This window comes from Rhinopithecus roxellana, chromosome 8 (assembly GCF_007565055.1).
Source record: "Rhinopithecus roxellana isolate Shanxi Qingling chromosome 8, ASM756505v1, whole genome shotgun sequence".
Lineage (NCBI taxonomy): Eukaryota > Metazoa > Chordata > Mammalia > Primates > Cercopithecidae > Rhinopithecus > Rhinopithecus roxellana.
This window is the reverse complement of record NC_044556.1, coordinates 36010179-36029852: the sequence shown is the minus strand read 5'-3', so window position 1 is coordinate 36029852 and position 19674 is coordinate 36010179. Positions and strand designations below refer to the sequence as shown.

At 35.8% G+C, this 19674-nt stretch overlaps 1 protein-coding gene across 5 annotated transcripts in view; it reads right to left on the bottom strand.

The window, feature by feature from the left end:
• The window catches only part of MAGI3 (membrane associated guanylate kinase, WW and PDZ domain containing 3), a 306588-nt gene that overhangs the window by 52318 nt on the left and 234596 nt on the right, over positions 1 to 19674 (bottom strand). For all 5 annotated transcript variants that reach the window (XM_030935106.1, XM_030935105.1, XM_030935107.1 and 2 more), the window contains 3 exons: positions 14934 to 14991; positions 9758 to 9852; positions 4133 to 4321 (listed from right to left, as the gene is read on the bottom strand). In XM_030935106.1, the coding sequence (XP_030790966.1) occupies positions 4133 to 4321; positions 9758 to 9852; positions 14934 to 14991 (342 nt within the window). The remainder of the gene's footprint in view (positions 1 to 4132; positions 4322 to 9757; positions 9853 to 14933; positions 14992 to 19674) is intronic.

Sequence of the window (19674 nt, the reverse complement as noted above, 5' to 3'; positions counted from 1 at the left end):
GCAGGAGACTTCAACATTCCACTTTCAGCATTAGGTCTTCCAGACAGAAAAATCAACAAGGAAACATCAGACCTAATCTGCACTATAGACCAAATGGACCTAATAGATATTTATAGAATATTTCATCCAATGGCTGCAGAATATATATTATTCTCCTCAGCACAGCATCATTCTCAAGAATAGACCATATGTTAGGCTACAGAACAAGTCTTAAAACATTCCAAAAAATTAAAATTATATCAAGTATCTTCTCTGACCGCTATGGAATAAAATCAGAAATTAATAACAAGGGGAATTTTGGAAACTATACAAACACATGGAAATTAAACAATAGGTTCCTGAATGACCAGTGAGTCAATAAAGGAATTAAGAAGGAAATTGGAAAAATTTCTTGAAACAAATAATAATGGAAACAAAACACACCAAAACCTATGGGATACAGCAAAAGCAGTACTAAGAGGGAAATTTATAGCTATAAGAGCCTATATATATATAAAAAAGAAAAACTTCAAATAAATAACCTAATGATGCATCTTAAAGAACTAGAAAAGAGCAAATTAAACTCTAGATTAATAGAAGAAAAGCAGAAAGAGGAGAAATAAATGAATTTGAAATGAAGAAAACAACACAAAAGATCAATGAAACAAAAGATCCTGAAAAGATACAATTAACAAACCTTAGACTAACAGAAAAAAAGAGAGAAGATCCAAATAAATAAAATCAGAGATGAAACAGCAGACATTACAAGTGATGCTGCAGAAATTCAAAGGATTGTTAGAGACTATTATGAGCAACTATATGCCAACAAGTTGGAAAACCTAGAAGAAATGGATAAATTCCTAGACACACACAACTTACCCAGATCAAACCACAAAGAAATTTAAAACCTGAACAGATCAATGACAAGTGACAAGATTGAAGCCATAATAAAAACTCCCCCAGTAAAGAAAAGCCCAGGATCTGATGGCTTTACTGCTGAATTCTACCAAGCATTTAAAGAAGGAGTAATACAATTCCTACTCAAACTATTCTGAAAAACAAAGGGAAGAATATTTCCAAACTCATTCTATGATACCAGTATTACCCTGTTATCCAAACCAAAGACGTATCAAAAAAAGAAAACCACAGGCCAGTATTTCTGATAAACACTGATGTAAAACTCCTCAACAAAATATTAGCAAGTCGAATGTGACAATACATTAAAAAGATCATTCATCATGACCAAGTGGGATTTATCCCATGAATGCAAGGATGGTACAACATATGCAAATAATTAGTGTGATACATGGTATCAACAGAATGAAGAATAAAAATTATAATCATTTGAGGTGGGTCGATCACCTGACGTCAAGAGTTCGAGACCAGCCTGGCTAACATGGTGAAACCCCATCTTTACTAAAAATACAAAATTAGCCGGGCATGCTGGTGAGTGCCTGTAATCCCAGCTACTCAGGAGGCTGAGGCAGGAGAATCACTTGAACCCAGGAGGTAGGGGTTGCAGTGATCCGAGATCACGCCACTGCACTCCAGCCTCAGGTGACAGAGACTCGGTCTAAAACAAAACAAAAACAACAACAACAAAAAACTATATTCATTTCAACTGATGCTGAAAAAAAATTGATAAAATTCAACACCCCTTTATGATAAAACTCTAAAAAAACTGGGTATGTAAGAAACATACCTCAATATAATAAAAGCCATATATACAACAGAGCCACAGCTAGTATCATACTGAATGGGGGAAAAACTGAAAGTACTTCCTCTGAGAGCTGGAAAATGAAGATGCCCACTTTCACTACTGTTACTCAACACAGAACTGGAAGTTTTAGCTAAAGCAATCAGCAAGAGAAAGAAATAACAGGCATACAAATTGGAAAGGGAGAAGTCAAATTATCCTTGTTTTTAGATGATGGGATCTTATATTTGGAAAAACTTAACAACTCCACACATAAAAAAACTATTAGAACTGATAAACAAATTCAGTAAAGTTGCAGGATACAAAATCAACGTACAAAAATCAGTAGCATTTCTATATGCCAGTGAACAATCTGAAAAAGAAATAAAAAAAGTAATCCTATTCACAACAGCCACAAATAAGATTAAATACCTAGGAATTAACTAAAGCAGCGAAAGATGTCTACATAAAAAATTATAAAATACTGATGCAAGAAACTGAAGAAGACACAAAAAATGAAAAGATATTTCATGTTCATAGTTGGAAGAATCAATATTGTTCTCAATACTACCCAAAGTAATCTAGAGATTCAATGCAATCTCTATCAAATCTCTATCAAAATACCAATGACATTCTTCACAGACATAGAAAAAACAATCCTGAAATTTATATGGAATCACAAAAGACCCAGAATAGCCAAAGCTAGCCTGAGGAAAAAGGACACACAACTGGAGGAATCACATTACCTGACTTTAAATTATACTACAGAGCTATAGTAACTAAAGGAAGATGGTATTGGCATAAAAACAGACACATAGACCAATGAAACAGAATAGAGAAATCCATACACCTACAATGAACTCATTTTCAAGAAAGGTGCCAAGAACATACATTGGAGAAAAGACAGTCTCTTCAATGGTTCTAGGAAAACTGGATATCCACATATAGAAGAATGAAACTTGACTTCTATCTCTGCTGTATACAAAAATCAAATCAAGGTGAATTAAAGACTTAAATCTAAGACTTCAAACTATAAAACTAGAAAAAGAAAACACTGGGGAAACTCTTCAGGACATTGGTCTGGGCAAAAATTTCTTCAGTGATACTCCACAAGCCCAGGCAATTAAAGCAAAAATGGACAAACGGGATCACATCAAGTTAAAAAGCTTCGGCATAGCAAAGGAAACAGTCAGTCAAGTGAAGAGACAACCCACAGAATGGGAGAAAATCTTTGCAAACTATCCATCTCACAAGAGATTAATAACTAGAATATATAAGGAGCTCAAACAACTCTATAGGAAAAATCTAATAATCTGATAAAAAATGGGCAAAACATTGGAACAGACATTTCTCATGAAGAAATAGAAGACATAGAAACAGGTATATGAATAGGTGCTCAGGTCATTGATCATCAGAGAAATACAAATCAAAAGTACAATGAGGTATCATCTTGCCCTAGTTAAAAATGACTTTTATCCAAAAAGACAGGCAATAACAAATACTGGAGAGGGTGTGGTGAAAAGGGAACCCTCATACACTGTTGTTGGGAATGTAAATTTGCACAACCACTATGGAAAACAATTTGGAGGATTCTCAAAACACTAAAAATAGAGATACCATACAATCTAGCAATCCCACTGCTTAGTATATACCCACAAGAAAGGAAATCAGTATATTGAAGAGATATCTGCACTCTCATGATTGTTACAGCACTTTTCACAATAGCGAAGATTTAGAAGCCACCTAAATGTCCACCAACAGATAATTAGAGAAAGAAAATATGGCACATATACACAATGGAGTACTATTCAGCCATAAAAAGAATGAGATCTTGTCATTTGCAATGACACAGATGGAAATGAAGATCATTATGTTAAGTGAAATAAGTCAGGCAAAGAAACACAAACTTTGCATGTTCCCATTTCTTTGCAGGTACTAAAATTAAAACAACTGAACTAAGGGAGATAGAGAGTAGAAGGATGATTACCAGAGGCTGGGAAGGGTAGTTGGGGTTGGCGGGGGGTGAGAGGGAAGTGGAGATGGTTAAGGAGTATAAAAAATATATAGCTAGAAAGAATGAGTAAGACCTAGTTTTTGATAACACAATAAGGTGACTACAGTCAGTAATAATTTAATTGTACATTTTATAACTAAAAGAGTATAAATGGGTTGTTTTTAACACAAAAGATAAATGCTTGAGGAGATGTATACCCCATTTTCTATGATGTGGTTATTACTTATTGCATGCCTGTATCAAAGTATAATATCTCATGTATCCCATAAATATATACCCATACAACTTTTTTTTTTTTAATTAGAGGATAAGCTATTTTAATACTGGAATCTCTCTCTTTAGTTATATAATTTAATTCTTTCTCTCTACGTATATAAAATCTCTTCACTATAATTTTTGTTATAATATCACTACTCTTCAAACAATTATGAAACATTTGTTACCTGGTGCAATTTTCCCATCCTGAGCTGCGGGACCATCTTTCAGCACATTTTTCACTTGTAGGAACTCATCAGGTCTATCTCCGCCAATAATGGTAAAACCAAATCCCATTGTGCTTTTTTTCAGTGATGCTCGAACAAGGACGCCTTTAAGTTGGGATGGATCTCTTGTGAAGTGTGATTTTTCCGTATCTGTGCCAAAATGAGAAGTGGGTTTGAGAACAAAAATAATTACAATGAATATAGCACTCAAAGTCAATCTTTTTTTATATAACTTAACGTTATTCTCAACTCTCTTTCTCATTGCCTTGTCTGCACTTACTTTCAACCCAGAGTTCATTATATGAAGTTAAAATGACACAACCTTTAGTACTCAATTGCTGAAAGTTTGGATACTATTCAACTGTACTATAAAACTCAGCATCTACTGAGTTTTATGTGCAAAGTACTATACCAGGAGGATGAGGTCATGTGTCACAAACTTATGAAAGAGAGTATATTGAGAATTTTTATAATTCACAGCTTTCTGCAGTCTTTAATTTATAACTGATGGAAGGAGTGAATCTTTTTACTGTCAGTAAATAGCTTCATATTTCTATGCCTTTCACTCGTGTTTAGTAGATAATTTAGGAAGAAAAATACATACTTCTTTTGAAATGCCCATTTTTAGGGGTTAGATGACCCTAGTGATTCACATCTACAAATAACAGCTTCCTTCCAGAACCTCTTCTCTCTTCTCCTCAACCATGCGTGCCATTAAGGAAGTGACAAAAACTGAGAGAATCAAACTGTACAGATTTATAATTTACTAAGTATTAAATTAACTGTAAAAAAAAAAAGACTTTAAATGTTCTGCCATTATCTATTTTTTAACAAATTTATTGAGATATAATTCACATTCCATAGAATTCAGCTCTTTCAAGTATACAATTCAATGTCATCCAACTATCAGCATAATCTAATTTTAGAACATTTTCTTCCCTCCTCAAAGGAAATCCCCATGCCCATTAGCAGTCATTACCCAGTTTTTCCCCAACCCACGTCCATATCCCAGCCTTAGGAAGCCACGAATCTACTATCCATGTATAGACGTGCCCGATACAGGCATTTCACATAAACAGAATCAGACAATATGTGGTGTTTTGAATGGTTTCTTTCAATTGACAGTGTTTTTGAGGTTCATCGGTATTGTAGCATATGTCAGTACTTTATTGCTCTTTATTAGTTATATGTAATAAATAATAAATTAAATGTGTTTTCCTAAAGATAAATTTATTACATTATTGCCAAATAATATACCACTGTATGGATAAATATTACATTTTGTTTATCCATTCATTAGTTGATGGACATCGGGTTATTTCCACTTTTTGGCTATTATGAATAATGTTGATATGAACACTCACATACAAGTTTTTGTGTGGACATATTTTCATTCATCTTGGGTATATACTGAGTGGAATTCCAGCAGTTACTATGAATATATCGTAATTATGTTTATCATTTTGATAAACTTCCAAACTTTTCCAAAGCAGCCTTGCCATTTTACATTTCCACAAGCAACATAGGAGGGCCTCAATTTCTCTACATAGTTGCCAACAGTTGTCCTGTCTTTCCTTTTGGTTGTACCCATTCTAGCGGACATGGAGTGGTTTCTCACTGTGGTTTTGTTGTGCATTTCCCTGTTAACTTGAATTAATAATGGTAGCTTGTTTCACACTTAGCGCTAGTATCACGCCCAGAGTTACTTATGTGTATTTGCTGCCCCTCTTAGCAGAGTGTTCTAACAGGTATATATTAAAACTTATCAGAAAAAAGAGCGATTCTTGGTGTTGCTCTATATGGTTATGCAGATTATGTAGTATGTAAACAGCTTTCTCAAGAGGTAGGCCTGCCTTGGCAATAGTGACAGGAAAGGAGGAGCTACCTTATTTGATATGTTATTCCCAGATTTGCTTTTATTTGCAAAAAGCACATGATACAAAGAAATGAAAAATCCAGCTCTTTTGGGCTTCTCAAAGTAGAGAAGTAGACTCCAGACAGCAGTGCATTGATCATAGTAAATGCCATTTTGTGAGGCCTCTCAGAGGATGGCCAGTCAGCCTACTTATGGTGACACCTCTGTATTATTGAGCTTCTCACATTCAAAGTAGCAACTTTGAATTTTGTTCAGTCTCTGAACAAAATATTACTTTTAAAAATTATTTAATTGACATATGCAATACCCGTTCAATTACAGAAGTTGACTAACACCGTCCACTAGTGTTGCCTACCAGATTGTAGATAAGAATATTTCTCTAATGACTGAGTACTTGGACAGGTACTTGATGATAATATGAAATGTACCGTTTTCATTTTTATGTCAAACACTGAGATGTGTCTGGTTAGCTATCCCATGCCCTAATCCCCAGGAATACTAGAATAAGATTGGCTTCTGAGGGCAAAACTTGAAAACTGGCATACAACAGATGACATCCAAGTTGTACAAACAGTGAAGAGGAAGGAAAAATAACACCTAATTTTAGAAAGTATTAATAAAACAGCCAAAGCCAACTAAAAGTTGGTCAGAAGTCAGTCTTATCAAAATTAAGCTTAGAGAAGTGAAAATCATAAAGGCACAAAAAAACTGTCTTTGAGATCAACAGTCTCGACTTTAAATCCAAGATTTGTGATTTAGTTGAGTGATCCTGGGTATGTTGTTTAAAACTTGTAAGCCTCAGCTGTCTTGTCTCTAAAATGGGGCTAGTCGTACCTAAAATTCATGGGATTGTCACAGAAATTAAACTATGTGACACACAGAAAGCAGAGGAAGTGGTGCTTGACAAATGGTAACTGCGCAATCAATGTAGATGAGCACAAACTCTTATATACTGTCCAAGGAAGGAGGTTCCATGGCTCACAAACTTGAGTGCTTCTGACTCTGTGGAAAGGATAACCTTGGGATAGATGAATCAGACAATTTTAACTTAATGCTCTCAAAGCCTCTAAATGGGGATAATAATATCAATAACTTGCAGAGCTATTTTGAGACTTAAATGATATGATTATACAAAGTATCCAAATCTATATGTGACTCAATATCTCAACAAATGGCAGCTGTTATTCCTTAAGGACTAGCATAACTTCAATAACATCAAGGAAGCCTTTCTTGCCCTTCTACATTTAGATTTAATTTCTCCCTTTTGTCTACCACTATTGTTTATATCTTCATTATCATACTATACTAAAATTATATATATATTTCCCTGGCTAAGTTGGGAGCTCCTGAAAGACAGGTGTTGAATATTTCTGTTTGTTTTCCTTTTCTTTTTTTTTTTTTGAGACAGGGTCTCATTCTGTCACCCAGGCTGGAGTGTAGTGGTATGATCACTGCTCACTGCAGACTTGACCTCCTGGGCTAAGGTGATCCTCCCACCTTAGCCTCCTGAGTAGCTGGTACTACAGGTGTGTGCCACCACACCAGGCCAGATTTTTTAATTTTTTGTAGAGATGGAGTTTTGCCATGTTGCCCAGGCTGGTCTCGAACTCTTGGGCTCAAGCAATCCATTTGCCTTGGCTTCCCAAAGTGCTGGGATTACAGGTGTGAAATACTATACCTGGCCAGGTGTTGAGTGTTTACTCTTCTTTTAATCCCTAGCTTATAGGAGAGAGCCTGGGTATCTAAATCAATAAAACATATGGCACCTGACTTCAGGGAAATTAGAGTTTATTAAGGGAGGAAAGATCTCCCTTGAAATGTGCCATGAATTCAGGGACTATATATTATAATACAAAGAAATTTGAATTTAAAGTCAGTAAAACTAAGTTCAAATTCTGGCTTGACACTCACTGTTATTCTAAGCAAGAGGCTTAATCTTTATTAAAGTCTCCATTTCCTTATGTATAAATTAGGGATTTAAGTTGCTCTTCAGTTCATGTCTTCTGTCTATAATCTTTCATGATCAAAGCTATGAAAATAGTTAGTTATACTCATTGTCTCCACGTCTTCACCTCCCATACCTTCTTCATTCTATTGCAATTTTATTTCACTCTCTACTTGCTCTTGCTAGAGTGACTAATGACCTCCCTATTGTCAAATCCAACATATATTTTTCAATCTTCAACTTCCTTGAGATTCCAGCAACATGTGTGACATACTCAACCTCTTCTCATAGCTGCCTATCCCTATAAACTCATCGCTTGTTACTGCCCTACAAATTACCCTATGCTGTAACCACGCCTACTTGCCTTCTGGCCTTTCAGCACACCATTTCATGCTTCTATGATTTTAAACATTCTGTTCCTTCTATTTGGTATGTTTCTTACTCCTTTAAAATTTTTGTCTGCCTGCTTTAACTTTTCCTGACTTTTCAAGACCCGGTTCATATCTCTTCTGCTTTGAAATTTCTCCTGCCCCCTTGACAATCTCCACCAAAGCAGAGTTGGGTACTCCCTTCGTTATGCCACCACTGTACCTTGTACATCTCTATTAATAACAATGAAACTATCATTTATTAGCCAACATATGCTTAATACCATTGCAGGCACTTTACATCTGTTATTTTACATACTCATAACCACCTTAAGAGGTGGGTACCATTATTATTCCTATTTTATACACGAAGAAATAGGGGCATTTAGAGATTTAGGAAATGTATCCAAGGTTACACAGCTGGGACTCAAACCTGCTCCTCAGCTTACCCTTATAATTACTATTCTAGGATGGCGCCTATCTCCATATATTATAACCATCAGTTTCCTATATTAGACTGTGAACTCTTGAGGGCAAGCCCTGTCTTACTCTTAGTCATTTTTGAATACCTAGTGCCTAGCAAAGCTCTGGGGATATAGTCAGTGCTCAAAAGTATTTGTTAAACTCAAAATGTTTGCTAAACGAAATGCAAAACTTTAGGAGGAGGATGATGTTTTTGAAGAGTAACTATAAGAAAGAACTATTTCTCTCACGGGCAACTGAAGTGGAGAATCTACTGGATTACTACAATATGACCATATATACCCCTGGTTATTAATGACAAATGAGGACTGGAAAAGGGATGGGGAGGGATAAGTAGAATGTAAGAACTTCCTGAGCAGTGTTTTCAAAATATACATGACTAGGCTCATTGAAATTTCCAGATCTGTATTTTTAAAAAATGTTCCCTAAGTGAGTCTGACGTTACTAATACCTACCATCCCACTTGAGACTCGGTGATGTAGGTAAATCATTTGATATATTTATTATTTATTAATCTTGGTTAATGAAGAATCCTCAATAGTTACAGATACCATACTTAAGCAATTAACTTGGGAAAAGCTAATGATGAACTAGAGACCTAATATTGGTCTCGCCTTAAACATATAAGGAAACATTCCAATCTTCAAAACAAAATCTCAACTTCACAAAAAAGCTACCCAAATCCCTTCTCCCAACAACTTCATGCTTTTTATATACTCCTGAGAAAAATCTCACTATTTTCATAATGTTCAGATGTTTTATTAAGATTATTCATATCTTTATAGTAACAAATATTAGACATTCTTGTCTAGTGTCAAAGTCATAGAAATAAAAAGTTCAAACTCACTTTTATTAACTCAGCATACAAATTTCACAAGTTATTCTTTCAAGAAAAGATTGAGAAGAATGCCTACCTGGTTTTGAAGACCCAATTTCAGCCTGTCCTAACTGCTTTTTCCTTTTCGCTTCCTCCACTGGATTTTCAAACTGGGTTTTCTGGTTAAGGTGACTATAGAATGCAGAAAAATATACATTTCAGTTTAAAATAAAACAGTAACATATCCTTAAATAGTCTATCATACCATTCCATCCTCATAGATTAGGGGACAAATATGTATCTTTAGGCTATGGAACATAGAGAGACTGACAGATGATAGCAGTGGGGCTTTCTGTCAGCTAAATAAAGTCCTGTAGAAGATGCCAAGCTGTGAAGCTTTTGATATTATATTTACTATAGCTTCTTCATAAACCTACCCAATATAGCCAATAACGGTTTTCAAAATTATAGCCTTCTTATCTTATGCAATCAGAAGTACTTGTTCTTGGTAATTTAATTTTTTTTTAAAAAGGCAGTTAATGATAGAAGGGTTTTAATTTAAGTTTCTCCAAAATAAAGCAAGCTGTAAAGACACTTTCAAAGAAATCTGTGTATAGAATCCTTTTTAAATTATATTACTATTACTTTTCCACTGACTCACCTATATCTGTTCAGTAGCAACTAAGAAAATGACTTGCTTTTATCAATTATAGTATAGAATACTCTTTCACACTTAAATTTCTTCATAATTATATCATAATTAAATGAATAATTATAACATAGGTTCAACTGACATTTATGATTTGGGAACATTCACTACTGACTCTTGGAATGCATACAACTCTGTGAGAGAAAGCAGGAAACCTGGGGAGACTAGCCGCTAGGAGACTAGCCAAAACTATTCAACACGGTATGGGCAATAGTATGTTTTACAGAAGAAAAAGATCACTGTTCTTCTGGCAAGCCAGGTAACTGGAAGTTGGTTAAGAAAGCAACTGCTGTAAAAAAGATGTTTAGGACCTCGAATAGGTCTAATTCAGAAGCAATGGAAATCACATTCTAACACTTCCATAGTACAAATATATTTCAGCATATGCTACAGTTTTCCACTTCAATAAGAAGTGAGGTCGGGTACATTGGCTCATGCCTATAATCTCAGCACTTTAGGAGGCCAAGGCAGGCAGATCACCAGGTCAAGAGATAGAGACCATCCTGGCCAACATGGTGAAACCCCGTCTCTACTAAAAATACAAAAATAAGCTCGGCGTGGTAGCGCATGGCTGCAATCCCAGCTACTCGGGAGGCTGAGGTAGGAGGCTCACTTGAACCCAAGAGGCAGAGGTTGCAGTGAGCCGAGATTGTGCCATTGCACTCTAGCTCAGGCGACAAGTGTGAAACTCCATCACAAAAAAATAAATATAAAAAAAGAGGTAACACGAGTGAACACCAACAATTAAATACCAATTCATGAGAATTTCAGAACATGATTGTCTTTAGGTAGGCTGAATATTACAAAATGTACATATAAATAGTCACACAAGTTGAACGTTTACTTTGCCTTTTTATTTATTTTACTTTTTTTGGAGACAGGATCTCATTCTGTCACCCAGGCTGGAATGCAGTGGTCTGATCACAGCTCACCGCAGCCTCAACCTCTCAGGCTCGAGCGGTATTCCCACCTCAGCCTCCTGAGTAGCTGTGACCACAGGTGCGTGCCACAATGCCCAGTAAATTAAAAAAAAATTTTTTTGTAGAGACAGGGTCTTACTATGTTGTCCACACTGGAGCTTTGCCATTTGCAAACATTAAGGGTGGTGGTAGAGAAATGGGCAGCAGGGACTAACATAAAAATTTAAAAAACCACCTTCAAAAAAAGGAATGTTAGCTTTCTCCATGTCACTTAGGCTGCTAGTGCATATTAGTTCCACAACAGATGTGGTTACTTATTAAATAGTTTAAGAGATCTAAATATGGTAAGTGCCACTGGACATTCTTTGGGTCCTGATTTCACTAACACTCAAGTATTCTTCTGTTTCATAATATGAGGGGGACACCCTGTCCATTGAGTTAACTGTTTAACTCTGTGAAAATAAAAATCTTAGGAACTACTTTAAAAAATTTATTTAAGAACTGATATTTTACATATTCTTTTGAGAAATAACTAAAAACTGACACTCAGAAAAGAATAAACCTGTTCAGAAAGAAGCTTGTCTCACTTTCACTTTAATATCATTGGCTAGAATGACTCACTTTGCCACCCAGGCATTAGAACATAAAAAGTAGTAATTTGTATTTATACCCTTTGTAATGTGTGGGAGAGGAGAGTAGAAGTATGCAAATGAGTAATCCTTTTCCTACAAATTTGACAACAGAATATAAGATTTACTGAAGTTATTATCTTCATTATCTTAAACTATCTAGACTAAAATGCCACTCAAAAACAAAATAAAAAAATAAAGAAGTGAGAATACTGTCCTTTTCATTTAGTTACTTATACCTACACTATTATTAAGATACAACAAATTTTGTTTTCCATATAACCAGCTATGGGAAATGAGAGAGGAAAATATTACAGATTATCAGAAAGAAAAAAAGATAGCAAACAAGAATGATTAAATATTAGTACATAATGTGGCACATTATCTGTATTAAAATTTTATGCCTAATATCTGGACATTAAAAATTTATCTCAATGAAATATTCTTTCATAAAGAATTTTAGATGGCTGGGCATGACGGCTCACACCTGTGATTCCAGCACTTTGGGAGGCCGAGGCCAGCACTTTGGGAGGCTGAGGCGGATGGATCACTTGAGGTCAGGAGTTTCAGAGCAGCCTGGCCAACATGGGGAAAACCCATCTCTACTAAAAATACAAAATTAGCTGGGTGTGGTGGCACATGCCTATAATCTCAGCTACTCGGGGGCTGAGGTATGAGAATCACTTCAACCTGGGAGGCGGAGGTTGCAGTGAGCCAAGTTCGTGCTGCTGCACTCTAGCCTGGGCGACAAGAGTAAAGCTCTGTCTCAAAAAAAAAAAAAAAAAAAGTTTTAGTTGTGAAAGCAAGTATATATTTTGACTTTGTCACCTAGATGCATCAAGACATTTAATGTTCATTACCCTGATCTAATCACTATATGTGTACTGAAACATCACTATGCACCCCCAAAATGTGTATAATTATTATATGTTAATTTAAAAAAGACATGTAATGCAATACAATCAAGACCGCATTTCTAAATATATAAGCATATTTATAGCTTATGCATATTTATATTTATGCATATTATAAGCATATTATATTTTTGGAACAATTTTATTTTAAAAAACAAATTCATCCATTTCAGAATCCCATCCTCTAAAATAAATACAAAGAAAAACTACCATTGCAGTTGGTGTTACTACTATAAGGCTCCTGCCAAGAGCAATCATCGTGCCATCTGGTTTGACAAACTAAGAGAGCCAAAGAGTAGCCATTCAAGTAACAGCTTTTTATCTACATCAGTAAACTCACTGCAGATTACCATGGTTGAGATTCAAAACCTAACTAATCTGGGAATCAAGCCACACTCCATAGCTCAGCTGACTCCATACTAATGTGCAACTTGAGTACAGTCTGCTCCTTCTTAATCTAATACAAAACCCTCCTGTAAAATGAGCTCATTCTGGGAACAACCATACAAAATCATGTCGCTGTTGCTGTTGCTTCTAATTCAGGCTATTCCATGTACCTCCCTGACAACTAGGAGGAGGTCGCTTCAGGATTTGCCCTAAAGTTGCTTTAATATTATATCTTTGCATAACGGGCACCAGATCATTCAGCTCAAGGTTTTATAACAGGCAAATGACTTTCACCTTTTGACCATGTATTCAAATTCACTTGGAATGGGTAATAAAGCGAATGAGAATCATTATCTCAGAAATGTTCAGCAGTGTCAATGGCAAATAATAGCTGATTAGAGCCCAATTTAAAGAGACTAAACTTTGAGGGGAAGAAAAAAATCCGCAAAAACCTTTTCAGTTGGCCCCCAAATATTCCTTTAATGTGAAAAATGGTCGTTTCTTCCTTTAACAAAATATGACTTAGGAAAAAAATAATGAAAGAGCTGCTGTATACTTTTTACATCACAGTATCAGTAAGATATTAAGTAACACAATGGAAACAAAATTAGCATAGCTTTCAAAGGAACCAAGACATTGAAATTCTGAAGTTATATACTTAAGTGTCAATCTAATTGAGTCATTTCCTTAGGAGACACCTTTAATTATAAGAAGTCATTCCAAAAATCCCTCTAACCACAGTGACTCAAGTAACAACCTGCACAATAGAATAAAGATTACAGTTGCAACAGGAGTCAGAGATGCTTACTTTAGGGATAATTACCAGGAAATGTCATTGGTTTATGCCTGTAAGTGTTGAAACACTAAGAAACAATCATAAAATTAAAGATGCTTGTGTTTGTTACTTTTTCAGGTTATAATAACATTTTGTCTTTGCTACCTAGGCAGCAGGTTTAACTCCTAGTCTCCAGGTAAATAGTAATGTTTCTGATACAATTATTTGCCTGCTGCTAGACGCTTTAGGTCAAATTCAATGTTTATCATCTGGAAAGAAAGCAATCCCGATGGTCATAACAATGTAGCAATTAGATAAAGAAAAGAGAAGGCAAAATTAGACATTGACGTTAGCTTAATTTCTCTGGCGTTATAACATAGGCAGGTGTCTGGCACTCCTCTCCAATATATATTTATGTTTAAATTTAACTGTAACACCTGCCTAAGAAGCAACTTTCACCCCTAAAAAGAATACTAAGTTTTCCTGGAACAACTCCTTAGAAGAGTACACCTTTAGGTGTATGCTTCAAAACTTTAGGTAATTATGTTATAATGCCCTAAAGTTCTTCCACTGCTTTCAGAAGCATACAGTGGTAGTGTTGGAAATTACCTTGATAATTAATCTAGTCCGTTGCCCTCATTCCAGTTTTCTATCAACTGACTTTCTCTTTAGAGGCTGTATTAGTAACAATAGTATCTCCAGCTATTAATCCTCTAGGCAACTTCCCCCTTATTTTCTATATTTAGAAATTCAAAGCCAACTTCTGGGAAGCCCAGGGTCAATGTAGTACATGCTCACTGCCTCTACCTTTTCATACCTCTAGTTGAAAAACTCAACAGTGGGATCACAGAAGCATAAAGTGCTGTATCCAGTATTCTCTAAAGCTATATGCTGAAAGGAAAACATTTGGGAAAATATTAACTGAGGTAACAAACTTACTCAACATAGTATGTCCCATACTGAGGGTCCTCTATTTTCTCCCAGCCATAAGGAAGCTCTGTAAATAAAGAAAATTGAGTGAAATGCGAGATTCAAAATTGACAGAAAATAATTCACCAGTGAGTGAATTTATTATTTAATTATACTAATATTTGGGAGTCAGAAAGCTGAGGGCTCACTTCCAAGGAACAAACACAATTTAAGTCTGAGTGGCTTTTTCCCCAGCCAGTGAGAATTTCAGCAAGCATTAGAAGCCCAGAACAGAAGATGGCATTAAACAAAAAGGTGTTTATATGAACCACAAGCCATAAAAATGCTAATACAAATTACTGTATATTTCTTTCATTTAAAAACCTTGATCATGCTGACATGAGACATACGTACCCTGTAGTCCAACATAAGAAGCAGGTGCCTGTTCAGTTTTTTACTATTATACATAGTCATTTTTGATGCTATGTTTGGACCCACTTCTCCTCAAAGGCAACCCTAGTCTTAGACTTTTGCCATTTCAAGTGAGCAATCTAGATTTGCTTAAAACCTACAAAAGCACCTGCTTTCCCTTGGTGAACAGGATCTGAGTATCTGAAGGAACACTAATCTAACTACCACAGTGCTTTGTGTAATCTGTATTTGTGAATAACAAATATCTTACATAGCATTTTTTATATATTACTAAATCTCAGTAATTGAGCAATAAAATATAACCAGAAATACTGAAGGTAGCTGAATTTCTGGAAGTTAAAAAAAATCTCTAGCCTTTCAACGTGAACTGACCTGAGCTTTTCAATGTGAATGTGAATCTTTTCCCTCCCACTTTGTCTGCATTCCTTGTAAAGTTAAGGTTTCTGAAGAACCATCTTATTGGATTAAGTTGGGAGGAATGTTCCTAGTGGGTGGTTCTAGTCCTATCCATTTTATATAGCAGTTGATAAAAAAATAATTTTTTTTAAGTCCACAGTTGTACACTATGATGTCCCATGCTTTCATTTTCAATTTCTCTTAAGAGTGCTTCTGCTATGCTGAAGGACGCACACACAAAAAGTATGCTGGACAGCGAACAGGTTTAGAAAGTATCACAAGACTTATTAGTTTTGTAACATTTAGCCTCAGTTATGACATACCAACTTTGTAAGTAAAAATTCCATTATAATAAACTTGACAAGCTATACTGTTTTACTCTAAGAAAAATTATTGTTCTGCATTCAGAATATAAGAAAAGAACAGATGACTAGCCACCTGGTGAAGACCTCCGAATTACCCCTACCCCATTTCTCTACCATACTTTTCTGCATATATATTGATTGGTGGTTTCAAAGTTTGATGAGTTTTTGTGTTTTTCCTTTGAAGGACCTGGTTGAAATGTCTGAGGTGGGAAAGATGAGAACAAATGAAATATTAAAATAGTTGAAATATGTGAGAAGAGAACAAAACATTAAAAGGAACTGAGACTGTACTTTAGTTTACTTTAATCCTCCTTAGCTATGAAGCAAATCTATCAAATAGATACAATATTTTATCATCAAACAACTGTTTCATGGATAAGAGTACTTTTTTTTGGAATATACCTGTAAAACTGCACTATAACAGTTATGGATCTTCCAAGAAAAATATTTTTTTTTCTTTAAAAGAAATTTTCTTGAAATAGCATGGGAACTGAATAGAGCTGAGTAACGATGAATTCTACAGATGTACCAAATTAGACCTACGTTTTGTCTTTAGAGAAGTTTGGAGAAATTAAGGACTATAGAAATAGCTGAAATAGTCCATTTGATATCTGAAAAATTCACTAAAAGGGATGTACTAATAGTTAATAAGGACAAAAGATCAACATAAATATATTTTAATGTTAACTTGAAAGTTAATTTAGCATTTTAGTTAACACTCAAGGTAATTAACAACTAAGAGATTAACAGTCCTTTCTTTAGGAGGGTAAACAAATGCAGCCATTTATCTTCTGGGTTATTTTGTTAATTTTAAACCTTTACTACTGACACCATTAGCAGGTTTTTTTTTTTTTTTTTTTTTTTTTTTTTTGCATGCAGGGAAAATTAATAAAGAAGTGGTTATTATTTGTTCATTTAAAATGAAGGTAATAAAAATCAAGACTAAAATACCTAGCAATTTTATACACTATTTAGTGGATCAATTCATTTATTTATTTTATTTCTTTTTTCCTTTCTCCCTTCTTATCCTCCTCTCCCCATCATCCTTATGCAGAAATAAAAATTAGAAATATAACCCAGTTCTTGACTTCAAGGAGTTTACAGTCCAGACAGGAAGACAGAAGAGATAAATGATAAGACGAAGATAAACATGATCTTTTTTGGGGAGTACAGAGGAATAACACCAATTGCCTGGTAAGACTGCTATCAGGAAAGCCTTCTAAAAGGTGATGTTTAAGCAGTCTTTAAAGATAAGTTGGCTCACACCTGTAATCCCAGCACTTTGGGAGGCTGAAGCAGGTGGATCACGAGGTCAAGAGATCAAGACCATCCTGGCCAACATGGTGAAACCCCGTTTCTACTAAAAATACAAAAATTAGCTGGGTGTGGTGGTACACACCTGTAGTCCCAGCTACTCAGGAGGCTGAGGCAGGAGAATCGCTTGAACCCAGGAGGCGGAGGTTGCAGTGAGCCAAGATCGTGCCACTGCACTCCAGCCTGGTGATAGAACGAGTCAAAAAAATAAATTAATTAATTAAAAAGTTGGGATTAAGGAGAGGGAGATGATTCCAGATAGATGAAAGAGCATTGAGGTATTAAGAATGCTTGGTATTTTCCATAATTACAAATAATTTGGTAAACTAGAATGAAAGTTGTATGCAAAGAGAAATGAATTTTATGAACAAGCACCAAATTACAACATTCTTAGAGTGCTGTGTTGAGAAGTTTGATCTTTATTTTGATGATGATGGAGAATTGATTAAGGTAAACTGTGACATTATTTAATTTATATTTGAAAAAGATTATGGGCAGTGGTAACGAAGGACGAAATAGATGGTGTGCAATGAGAATAAAGGCAGACAGGATAAACACTAATAGACTGCCTAAGAACTTGTGAAGACTGGAACTAAGGCAGGGGTAGTAGAATGGATAATAAGACAAAGAAGGTAAAGTAATAGAACTTAATGACTACCATGAGGATTGAGGAAGGGAAGGGAGGAAAGAGGCAAAGATGATTCCCAGGTTTCTGGCTCTTGTAGCATGGAAGTGATACATTATCAAACATATATTGAATAATTATGAAGATAGGCCGGCGCAGTGACTCACACCTGTAATCCCAGCACTTTGGGAGGCCGATGTGGGTGAATCATTTGAGGTCAGGAGTTTGAGACCAGCCTGAGCAACATGGTGAAACCCCCATCTCTACTAAAAATATAAAAATTAGCCGGGCGTGGTGGTGGGTTCCTGTAATCTCAGCTACTCAGAAGGCTGAGGCAGGAGAATTGCTCGAACCTGGGAAGCGGAGGTTGCAGTGTGCTGAGATCTCATCACTGCACTCTAGCCTGGGCAACAGAGTGAGAGTCAAAAAAAAAAAAAAGAATAATTATGAAAATGGCTATGGGAATAGAAATTAGGAATTAATGTGGATTTAGAGGAATTTACAAGACAGATAATATGTAAAAAGTGCCTAGTAATGTGTCTACCACCAATGGACACTCAAGAAATGGCAGGCTTTTATTTATCTATTTATTTTTGAGATGGAGTCTTGCTCTGTCGCCAGGCTGGAGTGCAGTGGCGCGATCTAGGCTCACTGCAACCTCCGCCTCCCTGTTTCAAGTGATTTCCCTGCCTCAGTCTCCTGGGTACCTAGGACTACAGGCCCATGGCACCACGCCCAGCTAATTTTTTGTATTTTAGTAGAGACAGGATTTTACCATGTTGGCCAGGACGGTCTTGGTCTCCTGACCTCGTGATCCGCCCGAATGGCAGGTTTTTAAAAGTCAGAATTGATAGAACTTGGTAGTTAACTGCAACAAAGAGGAGTGAGGAAAGGGTGAGGATGACAACCACTTTTTGGCTCAAGCAGCTGGGGGGATGTCATATCATCTGTTGAAGGCAGGAAGGGAAGGTGTTACATTTGAGTGATCTGTAGAACATCCTGGGAGAGATAAATAACAAGCTCTTGGCCATATGAACCTGGTACTCAAAAGAGAAATAAAAGAAGATAAAGATTTGAGAGACATTGTAGTAAAAGCTATGACAGCAGACATGATTACCTAGATAAACTGAGCAGAGAAAGGTGAAGAACAGAACCTTAGGTGCACTGACATTTTAAGGGGCAGATGGAGAAAGTAAGAATCATCAGGGGGAATGGTATAAAAGAAGACAGAAGAGGAAGGGCATGGTGAGCATTAAAAAATGCTTTGTAAAGCTGTTAGGCATAAAGATAAGGGCTAAAAAGAGTCTGTAAAATCAGTAGCTTACTGGTAACCCTGAAAAGGTAAGAGGCAAAAGTCAGAATATTGTAGTAACTGGAGAGAAAAATAAGAGGTAGAGTCCTTAAGAATACATGACTTAAAACAAAAATTTGCTTGTGAAAAAGATAGTATAAAAACTATGGGGCCAAGAGAAAATGTGTTTATTTTTGATACAGGAAAGACCTAACCTAACCATCTTTTCCTGTGTATGAAGCCAAAGTATTCCCCTAAAAAGCTATTTCAAAAGACAAAACTATTTTGGGCATATCAAGCAGCTGGTTGGTTCTAAATCCCATGAATTTATCTTTCTTTCCTCTTCCC